General features: G+C 37.6%; 1 protein-coding gene across 1 annotated transcript; it reads left to right on the top strand.

Moving 5' to 3' along the window:
- Window positions 1-4,794: 4,794 nt before the first annotated feature.
- srpra (SRP receptor subunit alpha) lies at window positions 4,795-25,529 on the top strand. Its single transcript, XM_022685975.2, has 14 exons — window positions 4,795-5,068; window positions 6,135-6,218; window positions 6,773-6,936; window positions 7,067-7,218; window positions 8,301-8,454; window positions 8,587-8,737; window positions 8,846-8,979; window positions 9,758-9,873; window positions 10,135-10,221; window positions 10,415-10,587; window positions 14,332-14,545; window positions 18,699-18,862; window positions 21,438-21,536; window positions 24,709-25,529. Exons 1-14 carry the CDS (start codon window positions 4,946-4,948, stop codon window positions 24,835-24,837), a joined length of 1,944 nt encoding a protein of 647 aa, XP_022541696.2. The 5' UTR covers window positions 4,795-4,945; the 3' UTR covers window positions 24,838-25,529.
- The last annotated feature ends 1,521 nt before the right edge of the window (window positions 25,530-27,050 follow it).

Genomic DNA, 27,050 nt, shown 5'->3' with positions numbered 1-27,050 from the left:
TTATTGTTTTTGCCTAGTTAAGATTGAGCTGATGTTTTGTTTTATTTATTTCCTAATTATTTTGTTATTTATTTAGTGTGACTGGATTTTATTTATTGGACACTTCAAAATTATTAATTAACAATTATATTATATTAGCTGAGTGAGCTAGAAGAGCTGAGTGAGCTGGGTTTATCTGAATGAGCTGGTGTAGCTGGGTTTAGCTGAGTGAGCTGGGTTTAGCTGAGTGAGCTGGTTTAGCTGAGTGAGCTGGTTTAGCTGAGTGAGCTGGGTTTAGCTGAGTGAGCTGGGTTTAGCTGGTTTAGCTGAGTGAGCTGGTGTAGCTGAGTGAGCTAGAAGAGCTGAGTGAGCTGGTTTAGCTGAGTGAGCTGGGTTTAGCTGAGTGAGCTGGTTTAGCTGAGTGAGCTGGGTTAAGCTGAGTGAGCTGGGTTTAGCTGAGTGAGCTGGTTTAGCTGAGTGAGCTAGAAGAGCTGAGTGAGCTGGTTTAGCTGAGTGAGCTAGAAGAGCTGAGTGAGCTGGGTTAGCTGAGTGAGCTGGGTTAGCTGAGTGAGCTGGGTTAGCTGAGTGAGCGAGAAGAGCTGAGTGAGCTGGTTTAGCTGAGTGAGCTGGTGTAGCTGAGTGACCTGGTGTAGCTGAGTGAGCTGGGTTAGCTGAGTGAACTGGGTTTAGCTGAGTGAACTGGGTTTAGCTGAGTGAGCTGGGTTTAACTGAGTGAGCTGGGTTAGCTGAGTGAACTGGGTTTAGCCGAGTGAGCTGGGTTTAGCCGAGTGAGCTGGGTTTAGCAGAGTGAGTTGGTTTAGCTGAGTGAGCTGGCTTTAGCCGAGGGAGCTGGGTTTAGCCGAGTGAGCTGGGTTTAGCCGAGGGAGCTGGTTTAGCCGAGTGAGCTGGGTTTTGCTGAGTGAGCTGGGTTAAGCTGAGTGAGCTGGGTTAAGCTGAGTGAGCTGGGTTTAGCTGAGTGAGCTGGGTTAGCTGAGTGAGCTGGTTTAGCTGAGTGAGCTAGAAGAGCTGAGTGAGCTGGGTTTACCTGAATGAGCTGGTGTAGCTGGGTTTAGCTGAGTGAGCTGGGTTTAGCTGAGTGAGCTGGGTTTAGCTGAGTGAGCTGGGTTAGCTGAGTGAGCTGGTTTAGCTGAGTGAGCTGGTTTAGCTGAGTGAGCTAGAAGAGCTGAGTGAGCTGGGTTTATCTGAATGAGCTGGTGTAGCTGGGTTTAGCTGAGTGAGCTGGGTTTAGCTGAGTGAGCTGGTTTAGCTGAGTGAGCTGGGTTTAGCTGAGTGAGCTGGGTTTAGCTGGTTTAGCTGAGTGAGCTGGTGTAGCTGAGTGAGCTAGAAGAGCTGAGTGAGCTGGGTTTACCTGAGTGAGCTGGTGTAGCTGAGTGAGCTAGAAGAGCTGAGTGAGCTGGGTTTACCTGAGTGAGCTAGAAGAGCTGAGTGGTTTAGCTGAGTGAGCTGGGTTTAGCTGAGTGAGCTGGGTTAAGCTGAGTGAGCTGGGTTTAGCTGAGTGAGCTAGAAGAGCTGAGTGAGCTGGGTTAGCTGAGTGAGCTGGTTTAGCTGAGTGAGCTAGAAGAGCTGAGTGAGCTGGTTTAGCTGAGTGAGCTGGTTTAGGAAAAACAGTTACACCCAGCAGCATAAGTTCAAGCTTTATGATAATAGGAAAAATACATGAAATATAAAACAATAACCAATTATATGCAACGTAAATATGTTTATAATTATTATAATTCATTGTATTAGATCAGATCAGTTATAGGTTGGGATATATATTTAAAGTGGAATTATTGATGTTATTGTTTTTGCCTAGTTAAGATTGAGCTGATGTTTTGTTTTATTTATTTCCTAATTATTTTGTTATTTATTTAGTGTGACTGGATTTTATTTATTGGACACTTCAAAATTATTAATTAACAATTATATTTTTCTTCTATTTAGGTTAACTTATTTTTTTCTCACTTCTTGTGGTTGTTTTTTTTCCTTTTTTGCTGCAGCTGTTAAAGGTATAGACCGTTTCAATGAGGAAAACAATAACAAAGCTACTGCGCATGTCGACGCTTCTATTTTCAAGGATACAGGTGTCAAAATGAGAGCGCATATTTCGCAACTCTCCCAAAAACAGAGCAAACATACGGTCAGAAATTAGTAAAAAAGTGATCAAACTTCTTTTCCTGATCCTTTGATAAGGAATTAATAGGGAAGTTTTTTCCTCGGATTTAAAACGCTTGCCAGAGGTTATCTACCCAGATGTGTATCACTACCTTGTTGAAACGTGTGTGTTTACACCAGAGAGGCAGTGAAAGCGTACTGCAGTTTGGACGCATATAATTACCGTCTCAGTGGAAAAGTTGGGGATATTTGTTCCTGTAGTAGAGAAGCATCACTATAGTGTTTGGTGAGGTTGGAGCAAGTCAAACGCTGTCCAACACGTACTCTGCATGATTTATAGATCAGAAGGAGGGAGGAGTTGAGAGCAGACACTGTAACTGCAGGCAGGTCAGCAGTGTGAAAAACGAAAGCAGGCATGTTTACTATGGAGCACCAAAAATGACATAAGTATGAATGAATAAATGTTGAAATGAATAAATAAATAAATAAATGTTGACATACATAAATGCACATATAAATGAATAAATAAATACATAAATAAGAAATGTATTTATTATTTAACTTATTTACCTATACAATTATTTGTGCATGTATTTATTTATTTCAACATTAATTAATTTATTCATTTATTTATACATTTTTATGTGTATTTATTTATACTTATGTAATTTTTGGTCCTAAATAGTTTACTTGTTAAAAGAACAATTTGACCTGATTTTCAATGTTTGTGACTCTCAGATTAGGTGAAGTTTGCATTCATGTTAAATTAAAAAGTTACATCCACTGTTTCGAATGCTGTTTACCGCTAAACGGAAGTGTCCTAGGAACAGCTACGTCACTTCCTACGCTCATAAATATTCCTCCGAAACAGTCTATAGTATCTTTTGCTAAGGTGCATTGAATTAAATTAATGTTTTTTACTATTTTAACAATCTTTATTCATTTTACAAGATTTTAACACGAACACGTTCTCATTATTTAATTAAAAAATACTAGTTCTGTTCATGTAAGTACACTACTACTAGTAGTAGTTCAGTGTTTTAGAGTTTGTTGTGTAACAAACGGTGTTAATATAATATCCTCTCCTATAAATAATACACAGTACTCTGCTTATAATTTCAAATTTCTCCCACTAAGTTAGCTGTTATCCATATTTGTTATCCTAGCTCATATTTATGCAGTTTAATGCTATAATATCATATATTCTTTTATAAGAGCCACACCATGAGATCTGCTGTGGTTCTGCAGAGGGAGACTGTCCGACTTAACCTCTCCCACCTCAACTGCGCCAGGCTGCTCAGCTGTATCTTTAACACACACAACCAGTTACGACTCTGGTGCCCTCTGGTGGTCACAGAAACCCAGAATATATTATTAAACTGTATTTTTCCTCCACTGTGGTTCACATTTGGACTTTTTACCTGAGCACAGATTTCACACATACATTTCAGTTTTTGTGGATTGATTTCAGTATCAAAACAATTGCAGTTCATCCTTCTTACATTTTGGTCTCATTGTAAATATGTGCACTGTGAACATAATTAATAAACTATGTAATCAACATAATTTTAAATAACTGTTTTATTTCTTTAGGTAATTGTTTCACTGCTCTGCTGCTCCTCTCCTCCTCCATCCCTCAGCTGCTTTAAAGAGAGGAGTGGGGAAAGTGGAGTTCTGGGGCGAGTGGTCAGTCTGGTGGTGAAGTGGATGAGAAGGAGCTGTTTTATTTACACTTTATTGTTTGTTTGTTTTTTCAAGAGGAACTTTACAATAAAACGTATATTTCAACACAATATCTAAATTCATAATATACACATTATGAAGTTTTTGACATTTATATATTGTTTGTAAGTAAAAATGTTGTAAAGGGTCCATTTGTCTCTTTTTTCTTTATGATTTTTCAAAGTCCTTTTTCTTTTAAGTTCAACTATGATCTGTTTAAAAACACCTGATTTATTTCCACCTGAAATATTTAGATTAAATATAGCAATTTTATATCTTGTTTTCCATAGTTTACATTTAACCATACAACCATACAAATAATCAGCCTAATAATTTCCCTTTGAGATTCAGTGAGGCTTTTAAAATTCCATATTTATTGTCTTTAGATTATATATAATTGTTAATTTACCATTAATTTGATTTCATTTATTCCATACTTTTAGCTATGAGATTAAAACAAAAAATTATAGTGTTTCTAATTGGGCACAATTTGTTGTAGGACACATAGTGCTCTTTATTTTATAGTTCTATTTTATAAGGTTTCTTACATGAAGCCTTTCATTTGAAATCCGCTCTCATTTCTTCCAGAATTTTATTTTTATATATATTTTTATTTATCTGTTCTAAATCATTAGCTGTTAAGCCTTTTTATGAAACCATAGTACCATCGTTTCTTTATTTATATATCTTTATTAGATTCAAAAACCCATTTCATTTTATGACCTTTATATGTATTTACTAAGTTTGAAAACATTATTATATTAGATATTATGTTTCTGAGGAACCTTTTTTTCCCTTGCAATTTGTGATTTTTTTCCCCCAGCCATTCTGCTTGCCTATATATAATTAAAGTGTATCCCTTTTTCTATCTGGTTCGTAGGGGATAGACTGTATCCTCGCTTCCTGCGAAGTGCCCTAAACTCTGAATTGGGATAAACCCTAAACCCTGCTGTGACGCCGCGGCATTAACCGGAAGAGCACGTCATTTCCTGCTGTGTGTACTGACGTGTCCGCGCGGAGGGTCCGCGGTGTGTTTATACCCGCTCTGTGTAACGGAGAGTTTAACAGAGTGTTTAACAGAGTGTATTAGTGTTAGTTCAGGCGCTGTAGAGTTCAGTAGTCGGGCAGGATGCTGGATTTCTTCTCTATATTCAGTAAGGGCGGGCTGGTGCTGTGGTGTTTTCAGGGCGCGGGGGTCTCCGGCTCGTTCGCGGGCCCGGTGAACGCGCTCATCCGCTCCGTGATCCTCCAGGTGAGCAGACCTCGCCCCGGGTTTATCAGAAGGAGACAGTATGTTCTCTAACTGTTCATTTACTGGTAATCTACCCTCACAGACACGGAGTTACACAGTCCTGCACTGAATTCTGAACCCACGAGAAACGGGCACTCAGTACCAGACTTTATCTAAGTGTAATATAAAGAATGTTGGAACAGCTATCAGAGCTTCGGTTAGAAGAACATATGTTAACTGCAGCCTTGTGTGGGTTCAGTACAGAAACACAGTAGTTTAGCCGATTTACTGTAATTATTTGTGTTAAATAGAAGCTAATCATCCTCGTTTAGAGCTCATTAAATAACAGTATATAATATGTGATTTTAATATAATATTAACCTGTTATTACATTTATATTTCTAATGTCAATGTTTTAGTCCAGTTAAAATGCTCTTTTGTCACTGTGGCTGTTGAGATAAATCCGTTTTCTAGATATACTTTACAGCATTTAGGGCCTTACATTTATTAGGGATGCTTTTGAGAATTTTTTTTTTGTTGAGGCCGAATAAGTAAAAAAGACCCAATAATTCATAGTGCTTTTTTTGTTTGTTTTGATAGAATATTAAAACCTTTAGTTCTTAAGATATTTTCAAAGTGTAGTTTAGTTATAGAGAATGTTGCTTTCTCTAATTTCTCTACATCTTTAATTTAAATGCTTAACTTACATTTAGGCGAGGGTGGGGGGTGTTTTCCTCAGTCTCTCACTGAATGAATACAGTAAAATTTATTCTCACTTTTCATATAAGTGACAAAGTCTTAATTCCTTTAGATAGTTTCAGATAATCTTATTCTTTATCACTGAAGCTGTGGGTGTAAATAGTGTTACAGTACGCTTAAGAATATTTCATATAGTTTATATGTGTTTATACTGCAGCTGAAAATCCACACTTAATCTTTGTCAGGTGTAGTTTGGGATTGTAATTATAGAAATGAGAAGAATATTTGTAATAATGATTACTTGATTAGTCAGTATTACTAATGTATTAATCAGCTTCAATGCATATGTTTTTATTTGTTTCTAAAGTACACATACTTTTGTTGACAGGAGCGCACTGGAAACAGTTCCTTTACCCACAATGCTCTGAGTCTGAAGTACAAATTAGACAACGAGTTTGAGTTGGTGTTTGTGGTAAGTGTTTAAGTGCCTAAGCAAGCGCTTTTAGATAATCAGCTAAATCTGAACTCTACTACGGTTCATTCTGTTTATATTTATGACATTTTGCTGATGGTTTTACCCAGAACTGCCCTAAGTCATGGTACACTGAGAACAACAGGTGAATGTAGGTAGGTGCCCGGTAACTCCTAATGATGTAGAGTGGTATAGTACCGCATTACCTTACACCAGGTGCCAGGTGTAGAGAAATTCTCAGTAATACATGTCCTTTGTGAATGTGTTGCCCTTTTAACTTGGTCACCTTTAGCAATGTGATGGGCTCGAAATTGTTCAATTGATTAATGCCCTTCTGTGCAAAAAAATTTTTTGACTATGTCAAAAATCAAACAGTTATTTTGAAGGGAGGGACAGCAAAAAAATCTGCAATACTTAAATATAGAATACATAAATAAAAACACTTGTGAAAGAAGTTATTTAGATTATTTTAATAAACTAATAGTATATGTGCAGTGTTTTTAATGATCTCAGTTCATTTTTGTAATCTTGTTTTATTATGTCTCCTGAATTAGGTGGGATTTCAGAAATTCCTGACTCTTACTTATGTGGACAAGTTCATAGATGATGTTCAGCTTCACTTCAGAGATCGCTACAAAAATGAGTTGGAGCAGAAGGGTGAACTTAAATTTTTAATCAATCGTTTTGAGTTTGAGGACGATTTCCACAGGCTTCTTAGGTAGGACTTGGTGAGAAGGGTCACAGACTGATTGCTTCTGCATTTGAAGCTTTTTTATAAATGTAAACTTTGAGGGGACTGCTTTCCTAAAAGTGTGTGTGTGTCTGTCTGTGTGTGTGTGTGTGTGTAGTAAAGCAGAAAAGGAGAGCATAGCTAGACTTCCAATGAAGACTTACAGTGAGTCCAAGAAGTCTCAGAAAACTGTGAAGTCTATGATTGAAACAAAGGGTGGAGAAAAAGTCAAGGAGCAGACTGGCAAGAAAAATAAGCATGCAAAAAAAGGTGAGATTATTTAACATCTGGCCATTAGACACACAGTTTGCTGTTGGAGCTCTACTCTAACTTTTAATTATTCTTGATTTATATAAAAACAACCCTCCTTCGTTTAACCTGATCTATCTAATTGTTGCCTTCAGAAGTAAACTAAGGTTGTTTGCACTTTGTAAAGGAAGAATGGTTTGTTTTCTTTACACCTTTTTGGATTCGTTTGTATAGCTGTGAATACAGTACTCGCACTCCGGTGAGGACCACAGTAACTACAAGCGGTGGTCTCTGGAACTTTTTGTTTGTGTTGAGAATAAAACATGCATCAGTTAAATGGCTGTTTGGTAAACTGGTATATTTTTCTGATAAATACTGCAGTTGCAAACCAATGCCACCTCTGCTATTGCTCCAGCACTAGTAGATTATCTTCCTGTACTTATTTTATTGCTCCTGCCCACATTTAAAACTTGGAGGTACTTATGTTTAATTTAACTATACAAAACCATACGTATCTATTGTACTTAATGTATTAGTGTTTAGTAGGGATGTCCTGATCCAGGCATGTTTTAAAGAATTAAATATTAGCTATTTTAATATTAGTAATATACTATTGTAATCTTAACCACAGTGTTGAGGGTGCCATGTAGTTTCCTCAGTGCGCCATAAACAGACATTATTGTCCAGTCGGCAGCACTAAAGAAAAGCTCTCAGCAGGTAAATAAACAAATGTACTTAGAATCTGCAGTGAGGTCATGTTTTACACTGGATAAAACTATTGAGAAAGCACTGTTTTATCAGTGGAAGAACTGAGGGCCTTTCTTTGTTTTGAAGGTTGCCTATAAACCGAAGGGAAGCTAATGCTAATACACGTAATATTTCTGTCAAGGGAACTAGGAGCTGAAAGCATTGTAAATTAACTTATAGGTTTGTCACAGACAGGCATTCTTTGAAGACACTCTTAAAGCTAAAATACATTCGCTGTATAATATGTTAAAGATGCTTAGTCATTATACCATTAAGCAAGAAACTAAAGGAGTAATGAGTTCTTAGTAAAAGAAAGTAAGTTAATGTTTTCAATGTTTTTTTTTCCTTTGTTCTAGCTGAAACAGGTGGAGAGGAACAGACCAAATCTCAGAGTGTCTCTACGAAGGCAGTGGAGAATGGGAACCAGGGCATGACGCAAGAGGAGATCATTCAGAGAAACCGTGCAGAATTTATACGCAAGCAAACGGGTGGACGAGGAGAAAAGATTAAGTAAATTAAGATTATAAGGAGTATGAATAAGCAAAATAATCTGTGATTTTTGCTCATGCCCTATTCTATACAAGGGGTAGGTTGTACCAGCATGTTGCAGTTACTCAATTTTTCTGTGTTCATGTTTGACAGCAAGTCACCTAGGCCTCAGAATCCAAAGGGGAAGGTGAATAGAGTTTGGGACATGGGTGGTACTAACTGCAAGGATCTAGACTACAGTAAAACCAACAGCAACACTTCCCATAACAACCAGAGTCAAGACAATGACGCTCCAGCTGAACAAGTAGGTATCCAGAAAATGAAACCAGAAAAAAAGCACAATTTAATTCAGTTTTACCTGTGTTGAGCAGCTCAGTGCTAAGTACACACTAAAAGAGATGTTCTTTCCCAGCAAATCCAGGTGCACTCTATGAAGGGTGAGCTGCGTGATGTGGACTATGAGTCCTCAGAGGATGAAGAAGAAGAAGAAGAAGTGGAGGAAGAAGAGGAGGATAGAGGAATGACTGCTGATAGCAGTAGGAAAGGGTGAGACCCCTGCATTGCAAAAAAGGACTAGAAAATAACTCAATTCAATATTTAATGTTGAAAAGGCCTCACTGTCATTTGAAACAATTGAATTTTATGTCCCGTGTATTACTGGAGACGTACAAGGGTTAAACAATGAAACTGGAGCACCTGGTTTTAGAGCACAGTAATTGATTGTGGTGACGGACAGTTCTGGTGGAAACAGGAGAGTTGAGGTGCACATTGAATTCTGCGTGATTTGATCAGCCGTGGTTTTATGGTTTTTGGATACAATCCGGGTTAGCACCCGAACATCCCTTTCAGACAGCCATGAAACCTCCCACACTAAAATGACAAGTGTTTCAGTTTCACTGTCCAACCCCTGTACTTCACGTTCATCCCTAAACTTTTTCTTTACTAACTACAATGTAGGATGCTTGTTCTCATATCTACCGTTTGGTTGTAGATCATTAAATGTGTGATATTGCAGAATTATTGCAAATAAAATTATTTGTATTGGTGTAATTTAACTGTTTTGCAAAGTTATAGCAAATAAAGCTTGTTTTTGATATTATTAGTCAGTTTGTTTAAAAAAACTGATTTAACAGATTGTGTGGTGTTGCTATAATTGACATAGTAGTATTTGCTGTCTGAAAAGAACATGTTGCAGTAAATGTTGCACTGGCCACTTTTTTGTTTTGGTTTGCTTTTGATGTAGCTCCGGTCACAGTAACTGAAATATGTTCCTAGTAAATAATTTAAAATGTATTTAAAGAAATAAGTGTTTTATCTTACACAGAGGCAGAAAGGGTTTTGGCGGCATGTTTGGAATGCTGAAAGGGCTGGTTGGCTCCAAGACCCTGACTCAGCTGGATATGGAGCCAGTCCTAGAGAAGATGAAGGATCACCTCATTGGTACATTGACTCTTCTGATCTTTCTGATTCTGTTCTGTGTTATGTTCCTGAGAGTCTTTTTGCAGTGGATTGTGGTTTCCTGTATGCTGATTTGTTATGTACTGTCACTAGTGTTGCACGTTAGAGACAGTGGGCCAAAACACCTTCTGTTTAAATTAATTTTAAAGATTTATGCTGTTTACTATTGTAATATTCAGTATTAAGTTAAAATGACCGCATAAAATTAAATTCTTGTAATACTATTTTTCTTGTATTTTAAAGCTAAGAATGTAGCAGCCGATATTGCCTCTCAGCTGTGTGACTCTGTGGCCAAGAAACTGGAGGGGAAAGTCATGGGCACTTTTACCAGTAAGTAAACAAGCTTTTAGTAGTCTGTACAAATTTACTTTTCACCACAAATCCAACTGGTACACAACTCACCATCCTTAAACCCAGTGAGTTATCTTATTGTCTTGTTTTTCCTGAACCATTGCTTCTGTCTTTCTCTGTTCTTTTCTAATTTCTGTTTTCTTTGTTCTCTTCCCCGTATCTCTCTTTTTAGCTGTGGCCTCTACGGTGAAACAGGCTTTACAGGACTCTCTGGTGCAGATCCTGCAGCCAAAGCGACGAGTGGACATTCTGAGGGATGTGCTCGAGGCACGTGCACAACGCAAGCCCTTTGTCATTACCTTCTGTGGGGTCAACGGCGTCGGAAAGTCCACCAACCTCGCTAAGGTCAGCCCATCATTGTCAGAGTTTCATCAGAGATGTTTCAGTCATTTTCACCCTTCACTCTGCAGAAACTGCATATTGCGGTTGCATAGACCTTTTTGTAGACTTATTTGTATTCTTTAACGAGAGAGAGACTTAAAAAATCTTTAATCCAGGGGTTCTTAAACTTTTTCATCCATCTTTTTCGTGTTTCACTTAGCAACAGCCCTCCTCACTGCCCCCCCTGCCCCCAAATCAATCATTATATAAGTATGCTCACTCTTTTTTTCTTCTTCTTGTTTCCAATGCTGGAAATAAAACAATGGAAAATGTACATATTGCGTCTTCAATCCTCTAGTATTAGCCTAAATTAGATCAGAGATGTCGGCCTCAGAAACAGTGCTGTTTAGAAACTTCCTTAAGAGCAGGAAATGCTGGAATTTTTCGTTTTCAACACAGGATGTTCAACTTCTTCACAAGTATTGGAGCAGGCTTTTGCATTTGTTAGGGATGTCCCAAACACCTTTTTTGTCTCAGATGTATCTGATTTTGAGTATCTGCTGATAGAGTCCCATTGTGATACTTTAGCAATGCAGTGAAACACATCCACATTTTTTAAATAAATCTTTAATTATTATTCATTTATATAAGATATTTACATTTAAATATTTACATTTAAGTATCTTTTTTTAAGTACATAAACTAAAAATGTAAAAAAAAATCAAATATCAGACAGAAAAACCTCGTCACAGTTCTCCCAGTACACTGAGTAATTTAAAAGGAACTGTTAACATGCATTTTAATATTTTTTATTATAGGTAACAATTATATTAACAATGTATTAAACTATGTGTAGAGCCTTAAATAGGTGACTAGCGATAGTCCACTGTATATTACAACGCTGTTTACAGCAGGGGCGTATGGACAATCACTTGGCTTGGGTACAGATTTTGCAGTACACTTAAGTCATTTGGGTTTAAGTACATGAAGCAGAATAGTGTGATTATACGAATTATTTTCAAATTAAAGCTGACACTCGATTAAAATGAACTGATTTAGGATTAATTGTAAACACTGAAACTTTCAATTCTGGATTTTTAACTTTAAAATAAGAATAAATGTAAGATCGTCACAATATGGTTTTGTTTGTATTCAGATATGTTTGTGTCTTTTTTTTTACTTTAAACACAGTGTAATACCAGTTTGTGATATCATGTTGTTTTTGTTTGCGACACATAAATACATGCTTCATTACTTCACTTGGTGGCGCTATAATCAAATGAATAGGGAAAACCTGCAGTGAAGAATATTGTAAGTTAATATCTCTGAAACACAAACCAATAAATTAATAATCCCTGGTATTTGCTTATTTAGGAGTATTTTATTCTCTTCTGTAATACAGATGCTGAAGTATCGTAGAGATTGTGTAATGATATATAGAGCATTGCAGAATCACTTTATCGTGACATTATTGTACCTGTGGGCAACATATATAACATAGCCCTGTAATTCCCACCCCTAGTAAAAAGAGTTGGGGCCATATTGCTTATTAATGCATTAAAAAGACTGTGTTATAGTTTCCAGTAGAGCTGGGCGATATGGCCCAAAAGAAATCTTCGATTAAAAAAAATAAATAAATAAATAAATAAATCAGATTTTCGATTTAAATCGTTTTTTTTCCCCTACAAAAAATCTAATTAAATCACTTAAATGTCCCCTTTGTGGTTAAAGTGCAACCAGAAACAAGCAAAAAAACTATTGTAAACAGTAAGAACATTTAGTAACTTTTAGAAAGCTTTCAACATAGTTTAGGTACTGAATCAATGCACCCTCAAACTGAAAAAAGAAAAAAAAACACCCTCAAAAAACAAATAGAAAGAAATAAAATGGTGCCCTTTTTGATAAAACTTACAAAACAGAAAACAAGTACAATTTAATATGCAATTAAGCAAAGACTTTTCCTCATTGAGCTTGAATTACAAAACAAAGTTTTCTATAAGTGCCAGTGTTGTATAAATTGTTCTATACATGCTTGTTTTACTTTGGATGGTGTGCTGGTGCTGCTGCTGTGTTTATTCCGCTGGGAGAAGCACTTTTTGTTTCCCACTCCGCTACACGCTTCTGTTTAAGGTGTAGAGATAAAATTTTCGTGCTGCTTCTTGCGTGCGTGCGTGGAGCACGCGGGAGGGAGGAGCTCACAGGAAAGTGTCGGTGGTGAAAATTAAATCTCAGAGAAATCGATTTTCATAAAAACACATCGTCCTTAACTGTAAATTCGAATAAATCGATTAATCGCCCAGCTCTAGTTTGCAGATTAATAGTGTGCGGTAATGCATTAATGACAGCAGTAATTCAGTTGTGTTTTTTAAATGGGATGATTCTTATAGAACCTTCCAGGGTGAATATTAGTAGATATGTTTATGCTTATTTCAGAAACCCATAATAAAACTCTTTTAAGTGAAAGTGATTTATTTTTTTTAATGTTTCCAATAGCTGAATTAAACTTTTTTTATTTGCAAGCTTTATTTTGCTTGCATGGTTTACATTCCCTTGATGTATATAAAACATAAGTTTGCATAAAAACTATATTGCTAAACATATTCGCTCACCCATACAAATGATTTAACTCCGGTTCCAAATCACTATCACGGCCACAAGTGTTTAAAAGCTGCAGCTAGGAAATCAGACTGCTTGTACAGATAGTAGTGAAAGAATGGGTCACACTCTAATGGAATGGAGAGTTTCCATGAAAATATGGTAATGGTAATACAGTGTATTGCTTTGTGCTGTCTGAACAGAAAATTAATAATAAAAAAAATCACTAATTTGGAAAAATATCACAAATTTAAAATGTTTTCCAAGTACCTGCAGAAAAAGAAAAATAACAGACTTCAAGTAAACTCAGGGAAATATCACTTTTTATTGCATATCAGTTGTTTCTACTTCATCTTTGTTTTTAGTGTTTGTTCTTTTTAGTTTTTGTGAGAATGTGTGCTCCAGTAGGTTATGGTCTGGTGCTTGGCCAATCTAAAACTGAATTTTTTTCCCCTGAAGTTCTGGGTTGTGCAGTCATCGTGATTTGGTGTTTCTGTAGAGGTCTAAATTCACTCTGCTGCTACAATTATTACATCATGTTATGTCATCAGGACAACGCAGTCATATTGCAGATTACATTCCAGAAGCATTCATACAATCCTTGATACGACCCCTGTGATTTACCCATAAGCTCTTATGAATCGGGTCTTGGTGTCATTGTTCCTCTGTCTGGCTTTCTAATGGTATCTGCTGATGAGTGGCTTGAAGTTTGTGGAGTTATTTTTGAATAGTGAATTGTGATGTCTTTAGCCCTGTCATGTAGAGTATTGGTGATGTCACTCACTGTTGATTTTTGGAGTTTTTATTCACAGCTATTATAAAGTTTGTAATTGTCTGCTGTTTTTCGTTTTGATGTCTGTTTTATATTGTTGTCTAATTGATTTATTTTGTTCATAAAGATGCTGCAATTTGAGTTGGCTTTGACCATTTTATATATGCACTTTTCTGGTCTCCTGATTTCAATACTTTCTTAAGAGAGAGAGGGAGAGACACACACACACACACACACACGAGAAATGTGCACATCAAGGTCGGTTTCTAACCATTAACCATGTAATCCAAAACATGAGATCCTTATAAAAGATTAATACTTAAACGTTTCCTTTGTTTATAATGCACTTATTAATGTAATAAGTCTAACCTGTGATACATATTAATGATTTCTCACTATAGATATCATATTGGCTGATCGAGAATGGCTTTACCGTGCTGATTGCTGCTTGTGACACATTTCGTGCTGGTGCTGTGGAGCAACTGAGGACCCATCAGCGACGACTCAACTCGCTGCACCCACCAGAACAGCACGGTGGTCGCCCTGTCGTCCAGCTGTTTGAGAAAGGTTATGGCAAGGACGCTGCCGGCATTGCGATGGAAGCTATTGCCTTTGGTAAATATTACACTTTTGGTGAACTGTCACAGTAGGTTGCAGTACATTGAGGGTAGCCCTCATTTACACTGTCGCTGAGCCAAAACATAGAGAAAAAAAATAAGACCAGCATTTTATATATATATATATATATATATATATATGTGTGTGTATATATATATATATATATATATATATATATATATATATATATATGTGTGTGTGTATATATATATATATATATATATGTGTGTGTATATATATATATATATATATACACACACACACACATATATATATATATATATATATATATATATATATATATATATATATATATATATATATATATATATATATATGTGTGTGTGTGTGTGTGTGTATATATATATATATGTGTGTGTATATATATATATATATATATATATATATGTGTGTGTATATATATATATATATATATATATATATATATATATATATATATATTATATATGTGTGTGTGTGTGTGTGTGTGTGTATACAGACGCGGTAAGGAAAAAATAAATAAATAAACACACCGCTCCTCACGCGGGATCGAACCCGGGTTGTCCGTGTCGCCGGCCCGCTGCTCCGCCTGTTGAATTGGGACGCGGCCGTGAAAAAGCGCCTTTATAAAGAGATAGGGAGCCCGAGAACGGGCGGAAAAACGAGAACGGGCGAAAACTAAAGTCATGCCGAGCGCGCTGGGCGTGACTAAAGCGTGATGAGCACTTAATCATAACACAAGTTAACAATCGGTCCAGACCTTCTCTCTAACTGGACCAAACTGAATATTAATTAAATACCCCTGTCATAGAAGAAGCTTCTGCTACTTTTAAGTTGTATGTCTGGCTGCATTTTGGCTCCAGCGTAAACAATAAAAGATAACAGAGTGACCAACAAGATACAAACCATATATAAATACTGTAAATAAATCCTACACGTGACTGTTTCATAGACAGCTGTACTAATCCCTTAGCTCTGTACTGTATTTAAAAACATGTTCTGTCTCTGTTTCACTTCAAGCATAGTCTTAATATGACTGGTTATGGTTATTCATAGTAAAATTACAAGAGATTTAGGAGAAAAAAAACACAAACCATAGTCTTAATATGACTGGTTGTGGTTTGCACTTATTGTTTGCACTATATAGGACCTAGAAAAGTTTTATTTTTTATTTTTTATTCTTATTCTTATTTCTATTTCTTATAGAATCAATGTGTGAGAGAAACCAGTCTGTTAAGTTTGCGTTATATGATTTTGTCAAATAAAACTCTAATTTTCTAATTTTTCATTTTTGACGTTTTCTTAAAATTTAATTTTTAAATCTCGTCTCGTCTCGTTCTTGTGAACCCAGTATCGTGTCTCGTCTCGTGTGTATATATATATATATATATATATATATATATATATATATAAGATATAAATATATATTATAAGATAAAAATATAAAAGTTATTGAGTAGCATCAAAGGTAATCAAAGGTATTGATAAATACGGTTGAATAAAGTGATCTACAACTCTCCAAAAACTGAACTAAACAAGTAAGTTTTTAGTCTAGACTTAAAGATTGAGACTGTGTCTGAGTCCTGAACATATTCGGGGAGATTATTCCAGAGTTGGGGAGCTTTATAAGAGAAAGCTCTTCCTCCTGCAGAGCTCCTCTGAATTTTAGGAACTACTAAGAAACCAGCTCCCTGAGATCTAGGTAATCACGGTGATGGGGTCTCGTAAATACTCAGGAGCGAGCCCATGTAGGGCTTTATATGTTAACAGGAGAATTTTATAGTTGGAATTTGACTGGAAGCCAGTGCAGTGCTGATGGAGTGTAACGGTACAGAAAATTCACGTTTAGTTCACACCTTGGTATAAACTAGGGATGCAACGGTTCTCAGTATTTTATGGAACCGTTCGGTTCGGCCTGTTCGGTTCGATACACCCGGATGGACCGCGGTATTTCGGTGCCGCACAACAGAGCGAACGAACGCTCTCCCGCTGTACATGGTGCTGACATGCAAAAACCAATCAGAATTTTTCTGAATTTTCCAGGAGCAAATCAGCGCTCTGAAGGCAGACGCTGAAGATTTGAGGGATAATTAAACAAAACTTTCTCAGCCGCGTGATCATGGCGAGTGAACGCAAAAATGGAGAAAATACATTTGAAGCGGCGCCGTCATTTTATAAATCTTTGGATTTTGGGAGCATTTTGGCTTTCAGTGTTGAGTTTGATGAACAATGCAGAAAAACAGTAAGCAGATAAAGCACAGTGTGATATCAGTTGCCTGTTTTTGACTAATGGTAAGAATAAGTGTTTCTTTTTAATAATAGATATTGTGACTCAAATTCATCTGTGCCTTTTTTCTATTTAATATTGGCTCTGCAAATCTGAGTAGAATCACCTTGTTGATTTGAAATAGAAAGGAATAAAAAGATAGATAATATTGTAAAAAGATATATATATATATATATATATTATCTATCTCGAAACCGAACCGAAACCGTGGCCCAAGAACCGTAATACGAACCGAACCGTGGCCACACTGTACCGTTGCAATCGTAGTATAAACCCCACAATTCGGTAGGAGTTCTTTAAGGTTGGTGTAAAAAATAAAAAGGCTTGTTATTCTGTATAGCCTTTATACATTTATTAACTTCATAACAATAAATCTTCATTATAACCATATTCAGTCTTTTGGGACGGAATGTTGTAACGGGGCTCGAGCACTTTTATTAAATGCAGAATCCAGGTTTCTCTCCTACTCTCATCATGAGAATCTTCATCTTTTAGATCTTGTTGGAACAAACAGTGAACCTGATTGTGGCGCTTTATTAAGAACAAAAACAACAGCATTACTTTAACTGATTAAACTACAATTTTTTTTTTCCTAAGCATATTACTGGATGTGTTTCAGTGTTTGAGTTCTTTTTAAGAAATATTAGCATTAGATTGACACCACTAAAATAATAAAATTTTGACAATCACTTAAAAATGAATTAAAATCATGATTAATTTTTTAATGCTGGAATTTCATAGTATTATTGTGAGGAGACAGTAATAATATTGTAGCATGGTTTAGGTCTGGCAGACTGGATCGAGAGAGGGGGGGGTGCGAAAGACAATGAGGGAGAGAGCAAGCAAGTGAGAGAAAAACGAGGAGAGAAAGGGAGAGGGAGCAATTGAGCAAGAGAGACAGAGCGAGCACGTTCACACTGGAAAGCGACAGGGCGCGATTTCAGCGCAGCGCCGGTTCTGGATCATTTGAATTATCTGCTTTTCTGCACCCGCTCTCTGCATTCTAGGTATGCACCGTACCGTGTATTCTGAGTGCGTTTGCACGCACCAAAACGTGAACCCCGCACCATGACGGTTAGTAAAGAGGACACGTACCGTTTATATATGGTAGTACTTTATTAATTTTTTAGTTTTTGGGGGGTGATTTTGTGGAAACTGCATCGTGTGTGCAGGTTTTAAAGTTTTCCCAGTTCTAGCTGTGGAAGTGGGTGAAAGGCTTATGACCTAACCTCAATAACTGGGTTCTACATCAGTCACACCAAACGACCCACAAGATGGGCTGTTTATCTGTAGATTATATCCTCAAATGTTTTTGATTTTATTATCAAAGCAAATCCAATTTATTTATATAACACTTTTTACAACTGATGTCACAAAGCAGCTTTACAGAACAAATAATAAAAAAAATTAAGTTTGCTCGATTAAATTGCTGGAATATAAAGTAGTATTTGCCTGATTTTATAGTCATTTTTGAAATAAGACTAAAGACAAACCCTTTAAGTTTATTTATTTATTATTATAATTTTTTTTTATCTCAGCCTGTGAGGCTGAGACTTCATACTTGCTCTAAAATGTTCCCATTCCTGATTGGTTTGGAATATGTTTTAGGCCTAAAATGCAGGAATAAAGGTATATAAACAAATGAAATATAGGTGACGAGACAAAACATGAAGTTCACAGTGTCTGTTGTGAAATGCAAGTTTTTTTAACTAGCGATTTCAGACTGTTCCATCCATTACTGATTTTAAGTAGTAGTTTTTGATTAGGTTATTTATTTGTGTCGTCCAGGTCAGTTAGAATGTTGAGTACAGTAACATACCTCTAATTCACCATTCATTTTGTATCTCTCTCTCTCTGTGTCAGCTCGCAATCAGAGTTTTGATGTTGTGCTGGTTGATACGGCTGGTCGTATGCAGGATAATGCCCCACTGATGACTGCCCTGGCTAAGCTTATTGCTGTCAATGCTCCAGACCTGGTGCTGTTTGTGGGAGAGGCGTTGGTGGGCAATGAGGCTGTGGATCAGCTGGTGAGCTTAGCATTGTTATGATAAACCTATACATGTACTTAGGGCTCACATGCCCTGTGTCTGTGTGTCTGTGTGTCTGTGTCTGTGTCTGTGTGTGTTGGTCATGAACTGTTTTGGTCATGAATTTACACACACGCACCTCCCCTAAAAAACATTGATTTAAAACTGTTTGCTTAGAAAAGTTAATGTGGATGGCGCCGAGTGGTCCAGTGGTCTAAAGCGCTGCCATTATGAGCGGGAAGTCGCAGGTTCAAATCCCGCTCATGCAGCTTCATCATCAAGCTGCTGGCACTCAGAGGGAGCACAATTGGTCCTGCGCTCTCTCCCCATCATGCTGGAAGGTGGCGCTGGGCGGCACGAGGCGTCTGTGAGCTGATGTATCAGAACCTGGCCGCTGTGCTTTTCTCAGAGCGCGCTAGCTGCTCAGGCAATGATTCATCAGCAGCAGCTCAAAAAGAAGCGGTGGCTGACTTCACACGTGTCGGAGGAGGCGTGTGCTCGTCCGCATCCTCCAAGGGTCGCAGGTGCCACTGGTGATGGGGACGCACAAAGAGGTGGAACAATTGGATATCCAAATTGGGAGAAAATGGGAAAAAAATCAGAAATAAAATTATTAAAAAAAGAAAAGTTAATGTGGTTTCTGGCCTAACCTTCTGCCCCAAAAATCCTATTCGGTCCTATTCGGACCATACCATAATGATGTCATAACATCATTATTTTTTTTTAGCATCTATTTATAAATACACAATATGGACAGAAATACTGGGGCACAACTACTTAAATTCATTTCATTTATTTCCATTGCCATATGTTCTAAGTGTAAAAAATGGAGTGCCTAGAGATATGATCTGGCTTTACACACATTAGTGATAGAACGGATAGTTTAAAAAGCTCTCAAAAATGTCAGGGCTCTACTGTAACTGTGCCCAGGGCTGGACTGGGACAAAAAAATCGGCCCTCATAATTTGCAGAGCACAACCAACTTGTAATTTATGTATGTGGGGTTACAGAGAAGCATAATGTATCATCAGCATATTAAATTCAATATTAGAGTTCAATTCTATTTTTTCAGGTTAAAGGTGCTTCCTCCTTTAAACAGCTATAACATGTATTTGTATCAGGCTACAAATAGGGCATTCTTTATAGCCTCACCATTACCATTATTCATAACAAAAATTGAACTTTATTATAATCATGTTTTGTTTTTTGGGATGGAATGTTGTAATGGGGCTCGAACCCCTTTAATAAATGTTTGAAACCAGAGTTCTCTCCTACTCTCATCTCATCTACTCTCTAGGTAGAACAAACAAACAATGAGCATGATTGTGGCGCTTTATCAAAAACAAAAACAACAGCAGTACTTTAACTACAAATATGTTTTCCTTATTACTTGGTGCATTTTAGTGTTCTTTAGAGAGAGAGAGAGAGAGAGAGAGAGAGAGAGATTAGGCGAGCCAGGGAGCGAGAGAGAGACCCCCTCTAACTTGTGGGCCGGTCTCTTACGTTACATTACATTACATTTGGCAGACGCTTTTGTCCAAAGCGACTTACAATAGTCAAGTACAATGTAAAATGAGTTTAAAGGTAAAACATCTTTGGATAGGGATAAAAGGAGGTCAAATGGGAATAGAAAAAAAAGGAAGAAAAAAAAAATTCAGCGTTGGCCCACGCCAGATTACCAGTCCAGCCCTGCCTGTGACTGGTTTTATTGAGAAGTGTAAGGGTTTAAAAACCACAGCAGATCAGCGAATCGCTGAGGAGCATAGTGCAGAAAAATCACCAGAAGTGCTGAGCAAGGTATTAAGAATTTAAGAAAATAACCTGCAGGCGGCGAGAGTCTGGAAACGGGTAAACACATGGCAGAATCTGCTTAGTAATAAAAGAAACCAACGGCTCGGTTATTTGGAGATGTTTGGGATTCAGAGTGTGAGGTGAGCAATAAAATAAGATATTTTGAAGAGGGGGTGGGGGAAGTAACAGGTAGGCCACGGTCTAAGTCTGGACCCAGGCGCTGCTCTAATCGGACTGGACTGTGAACTATTGAGAATTATTTAATTTCCACAGTGTTTATTTTAAGTGGCGTAATGTTACTAGCCTTCACTCAGTGGAGGCTTCACTGTGCGTGAAACTCACAGACTAATCAAACGCATCGCCAAAGATGTTCCTCAGATCTGTGCAGATTTGGGAAAGAGGCTCACAGGAGAGGTATGAAGCTCATTCAGAGCATTTTCATGATATAAAATGTTGCTAGAACTACTTGACTACTCTAATATACAGGATATGGAGGTGAATGATAAAAATGGCTGTCTTTTTGCTTTTACCTTATGGGATGAAAAAATATTGAGATGTTAGTTTTGATCCATATTGTCTCCAGTGCTCTGCTGCCTTGATTACTCCAGTTTCAAGCTACAAAAACATTGGTCTGGGAGCGTTGTGGTATGTGAGTTAGAGTGAATAGAGTGTGAACAGTGAAAGTGTGACTGTGTTTAAAAACTCCAGCAGTTCTGTACCAGCACAATACACAAATGCACCACCTCTTTTATTTAAAATCATCTGGTTTTAAATGTGTCTGCAGGTTAAATTTAACCAGGCACTGGCTGACCATTCCATGTCTGATCACCCAAGACTCCTCGATGGCATTGTTCTCACCAAGTTTGATACCATTGATGACAAGGTATGGCTTTACTTATATTCATTCTCATTTAAGTAAGTAGTAGATATACATATATATATACATACAAGAGAATATACAGCTCTGGGGGAAAAAAAAGAGGCCACTTCAGTTTCTGAATCAGTTTCTCTGATTTTGCTATTTCTAGGTTTATGTTTGAGTAAAATGATCATTGTTGTTTTATTCTATAAACTACAGACAACATTTCTCCCAAATTACAAATAAAAATATTCTCATTTAGAGCATTTATTTACAGAAAATAAGAAATGGCTGAAATAACAAAAAAGATTGAGAGCTTTCAGACCTCAAATACAGGTGCTGGTCAACGAATTAGAATAATTTGAAATAGTGCAATCATGAAATTCTTTGAATGCATTTTTTGTGCAGAAAGCAAATCAGGTGTTCACCGCACCTGTCCTACTCGTTAGACTAATCACAGAACTCGTTACCTGGAAAAAATTTGCTCAGCTGAGCTTTCCAAAAGGCCCATTTAGGCCATTTAACTGTGACACTGTTGTTTTATTGTATTAGAATAATGGAGAAACCGTTTCATTGAATTAGAATAAATGCTCGAATTTTTGTTTTCTGTGAAGAGTGTTCACTGTGCAGTATAAAGTCAGGGTTGAGTAGAATTTCTAAGTTGTAAAATCAATCATGGGTAAGCAGCGCGACCTCTCAACCGGAATAGTGGCTCAAATTCAAGCCCTTCGCCAACAAGGCTTGACCCAAACTAAAATTGCTGAGCAGCTCGGCATCAGCCAGTCTTCCGTCTGCAAAGCTCTCAAGAAAAACTGCAGCAAGCGCACCAACTGTTCCGGCGTCCGAAAAACTTCTGCTCGCGACAACAAGCAGCTGAGAAAGATCGCAGTCAGCAACCGGTTCAAGTCCACTTCCGAGCTCACCGACTTGTGGAACAAGCAGACCGGCGCTGACGTCTCCAGATCAACCACTTACCGTCGTCTGCGCGAACTCGGCTTCAAATCTCGCGTTCCAGCAGTAAAACCGATGCTGAACAAGAAACAAATGGAGAAACGGCTGAAGTGGGCCAAAGAACACGGCGAGTGGACTGCTGAAGACTGGCAGAAAGTGGTCTTCAGTGACGAATCACGCTTCTGCATCTCCTTCGGTGACCAAGGTCCTCGTGTCTGGCGTCGTGGTGGCGAAACCTACAACCACGAGTGCGTGAAAAGATCCGTCAAGTTTCCCCAGAGCGTTATGGTCTGGGGATGCATGTCCGCTCGAGGTGTAGGGAAACTCTGCTTCCTCAAGAAGACTGTCAATGCTGCCGTATATCAAGATGTTCTGGAAACGTTCCTGATTCCGACTGTTGAGGAACAGTTCGGCGAAGAAGACTTCATATTTCAACAGGATCTTGCACCGGCTCATGCGGCAAAGTCGACCAAAGATTGGTTCACTAAAAAACAGCTTGAAGTTTTGGCATGGCCGGCCAACTCGCCTGACCTCAATGTCATTGAAAACCTTTGGGCCATCGTCAAGCGGAAAATTTGCGTCAGAAAGCCTACTGCGCTGGACCAACTGAAGCAGAACATCGCCACTGCCTGGGAAGCTGTGAGTGCGGAAACTTGTGACAAGCTGGTCAAATCGATGCCGCGGAGACTTCAGGCAGTCATACAAGCCAAGGGGGCAGCCACCAAATACTGAGAAAGTGATGATTGTAATTATAATAAAAATTATTCTAATTCAATGAAACGTTTCTCCATTATTCTAATTCAATAAAACAACAGTGTCACAGTTAAATGGCCTAAATGGGCCTTTTGGAAAGCTCAGCTGAGCAAATTTTTTCCAGTTAACGAGTTCTGTGATTAGTCTAACGAGTAGGACAGGTGCGGTGAACACCTGATTTGCTTTCTGCACAAAAAATGCATTCAAAGAATTTCATGATTGCACTATTTCAAATTATTCTAATTCGTTGACCAGCACCTGTATAGGCAAAGAAAACAAGTTCATATTAATCAAGTTTTCAGAAATCAAAGATAAGATTAATATTTGGTGTAATAATCCTGGTTTTTAATCACAGTTTTTTTTATGCATCTTGGCATCATGTTCTCCTCCACCAGTCTTACACACTGCTTTTGGATAGTCATCCAAAAGCAGGTAAAATCTGCATCTCCATACAGATTCTCAGCAGAAGGAATCATGAAGTCCTCTAAATCATTCTGGTAGACTGTTGTGGTGACCTTGGATTTAAGAAAGCAGAGTTTACCAATACCTGCACCAGTCATTGCACCCCAAATCATGTCTGACTGGATATCTCACACTGGGTTCTGTTCCTCACACGTCTTCCTCCAAACTTTTGAACCTTGATTCCTGAATGAAAGGCACACTTCATTGGACAGTCCAGCTCTTCTTCTCCTTTGCCCAGTTGATACGCTTCCTACACCGGCTCAGGTTCAGAAGTGGCTTGACACGAGGAACCCGACAGTTATAGCCTCTCACATCTATCAGATGCGTCTGTTTGTGGTGTTTTTTGAAGCTGTGACTCCTGCCTCATTTCACTCTTCCTGGATCTCTGTCAGATTCTTGAATCTTCTCCTTTTGCTAATCCACTGAAGCCTAGGTCATCTCTTTAGCTGGTGCATCTTCTCCTGCCACGTCCTTCCTCTAGACTTTCTGTTGATATGCTTGAACACAGCACTCTGTGAATTCTGTTAGGTCTGCAGTCTTCCCCATATTGAACTGAACTGAAGCAATTTAATGACACCTGGGAAAACCTGTGCAGGTGCTGTGAGTTTAGTAGATGATTGGTGTCACGCTCAGTTTTAAGCATTCACGCCCTGCAAAATTTGGGCTGATTTGTCCACAGTATTCATTTTTTTTTTAAATCTTGTTTTCAGGGGTTTTATGAGTTGGAAGCCCAAAATATGGAAAAATCAACAAATAAATTCCTACATGTGATAAAGTGATATTGCACATAGGTTGGATAGTAAATAAATAGCAAAAAACAGACGATGCTGCACATATTGCGCACAGTGGAGCACTACAGCAGCAGTAATAATAATAACAGTTTCTTGCTGTACTGTACTCTTACTGAACCGTGCATTTGTGTACTGTTACCCATCCCCAGTGTGTATGTTTACACTTTATTTTAATGACTCTTATTTGAATGTTAGCATGTTAATGAACCCTTTCTGAAGCTGCTTGTTCTTTTCTGTAGGTTGGTGCTGCAATTTCCATGACCTACATCACTGGTCAGCCAATTGTCTTTGTGGGAACTGGACAGACCTACAGTGATCTACGCAGCCTCAATGCGCGAGCTGTAGTGAACGCACTTATGAAGGCCTGAATGTCCACCGCTCACACCACAGTGCTGATTTGAATCTGATTCTGGATAGCCTGTAAATCTTTAACTGTACTCACCCTCAAAACAAAAGAACAAATCTTCTGAAATGATTTGAGTACCAGATTTTAGCCCTCTATTCCTGATTGACCTCAGGGCGCACATCTGATATACAAATAGTTTAAAATAAGGAATTTACTGATATCAGGCTTAACTCTTCACACAATTCCTTTCAGGTCTTAAAACCCAGACACAGTGTGTCATGTTTATGGTTCCTCACCACAAGAGGAAAATAAGGAATAGGGTTTAAATGTTTAAATTTGATCGAGGAGGAAGGTTGTATTAAAATGTCATTACTTCAGGATTGGACCCAGTGTAAAGCAGTGTTGTGGCTACATGGCTCCATAGCCAAACCAAACCAGCGCTTCGAGAAATTTCACCACTGCTAATGCCCGCCTCATTCCGATTCGCTTACTGCAGCATTCAGATCTTTACTTTCTTTACACAGATGAGCTTTATTCAGCTAAAGAAAAGGAAGATGTATTGTAAGTATTGATTTTTAGAAAGTTCATAAAGAAATTATTTCTGTACCTTTTTCCTTTTCTCGCTCTGTGAGGCAGGACAGCTCAGGTGTCATGCTGTCTGTCCCCAACGTTGAGATATGGATGGAGAAATAAAGAAATCTAATTTATGCCAAAGGTATGTTTTCTGTTTTTCTTTTCTGCATACTTTCAGTAATGTACATATGACCCACATCAAGGCTGATGATTTTTTAAAGTGGAATGGTGTTTAAGCTATTCCGGACTTTAAATAAATGGGTATATTGATTTCACAATGTTGAAATTACAGCATTTGAGTTCCTCTTATTTCAGGGCATCATAGTGTTTGAGTGGCATTTGAATTTAGTGTTTATTTTTTTATTTATATGTTTATTTTTAATTAGGCAGGTGTGTTCCATTGCTTCATAGACTGTCTTAGGTTTGCTTTCATACTCTTGAACATTTTGGTCTGAATCAAAACAGCTAATGTGAAGTGCCACAAAACAGGGTATGGAATTTTATTTATTTATTTATTTTTAACCAGTTTTAATTTTTTTCTGTTTTGAAAACCAATAAATTTTTTCTTCTTCTTTTTTTTTTAAAGCCAATTATTTTACAAAGGAACTCAGACCGTGATAATTTACTGCAGAATTGAGCTCCTCAGCCAACAGCAGGAATCCATTAACCAACTACTGGTGTTTTAACTACTAAAATAATGAACAAGGTGCTCTTGGGGGGCCCTGTTGGCATCTTTGAAGAATGAGAGATGAGTGCAGCTTCAGTTCAGCCTCAGTACCTCATTATCAGCAGCACCCTGACGATGCCAACATCCCATCCTGTAAACATACCCACAACCTCCCTCACTAAGACAAATGCCCAAATTGACCAGAAATTATTACTCAAGCAGCCTTTTTGACACTATTTTATACACTGTTAAAACATTCTAATCATCCACCAATCATTATCTAAATCATTATCAGGTTTTTATTTTAAATAATGCAGCAGAGATCCTGCAGGATTCCTTATAAAGCTTCGTATCTAATAGAAATGACTGTTTAATTTTCAGTGTTTAACATTTCCTAACTGCAGAAAATATTTAGTGCTGTGTAAGATATTAAAAGACTAAGCTTTTATTGGAGTAACTATTTGAAGTTCTGTGAGTACAATTGCATCCAGTAACGAGCATTTCCACTTTAGGTGTGACAGTACATCTGGAGAATACTGGACAACTGTGGAATAATATCTGTTTATCACAGAAATAAATGTTGTTTTTTTTGATTGAGGTACACAAACAGCAATTCATGAAATAATGTTTTGTGTACACATGCTGTTCATCCTCATTCTGCAGTTTGACCAGGAACGTTGTCTGGCTACATAAAGATTCAGGGCTCAGCCCTGAAAATCCTGCATAACGTGTTATTACTTTTTATATTTAATGTATTTAAAGGTGTGGTGAATTTAGCATTGTTGATTGTTGGTGTCTTATTAAAAATCATAATGGAATGCTGTTTATTCCAGTTTTCTAGTATCCAAACTACAGTTTACTTTTACTGTTGTTTAATTAAATTACTGAAAGGAATATAAGGGGTTATTAGTCCAAAGGGGAATACAGTGCTCTAGAATCTCTGTGGCTATGCTTGTTCTTCTCCGTATGCTTCCGGAGGGCCAAGATCCCAAAGA

Source organism: Astyanax mexicanus, unplaced genomic scaffold (genome assembly GCF_023375975.1).
Source record: "Astyanax mexicanus isolate ESR-SI-001 unplaced genomic scaffold, AstMex3_surface scaffold_37, whole genome shotgun sequence".
In the NCBI taxonomy this organism is placed as follows: domain Eukaryota; kingdom Metazoa; phylum Chordata; class Actinopteri; order Characiformes; family Acestrorhamphidae; genus Astyanax; species Astyanax mexicanus.
Note: the sequence above shows the minus strand (reverse complement) of the source record. Positions and strands in the feature narration are given on the sequence as shown.

Coding starts and splice junctions, on each gene's coding strand:
- srpra (XM_022685975.2), top strand. CDS start 4,946: ATGCTGGATTTCTTCTCTATATTCAGTAAGGGCGGGCTGGTGCTGTGG. Junction 7,219..8,300: donor AAATAAGCATGCAAAAAAAG/GTGAGATTATTT, acceptor CCTTTGTTCTAG/CTGAAACAGGTGGAGAGGAA. Junction 8,455..8,586: donor GGACGAGGAGAAAAGATTAA/GTAAATTAAGAT, acceptor CATGTTTGACAG/CAAGTCACCTAGGCCTCAGA.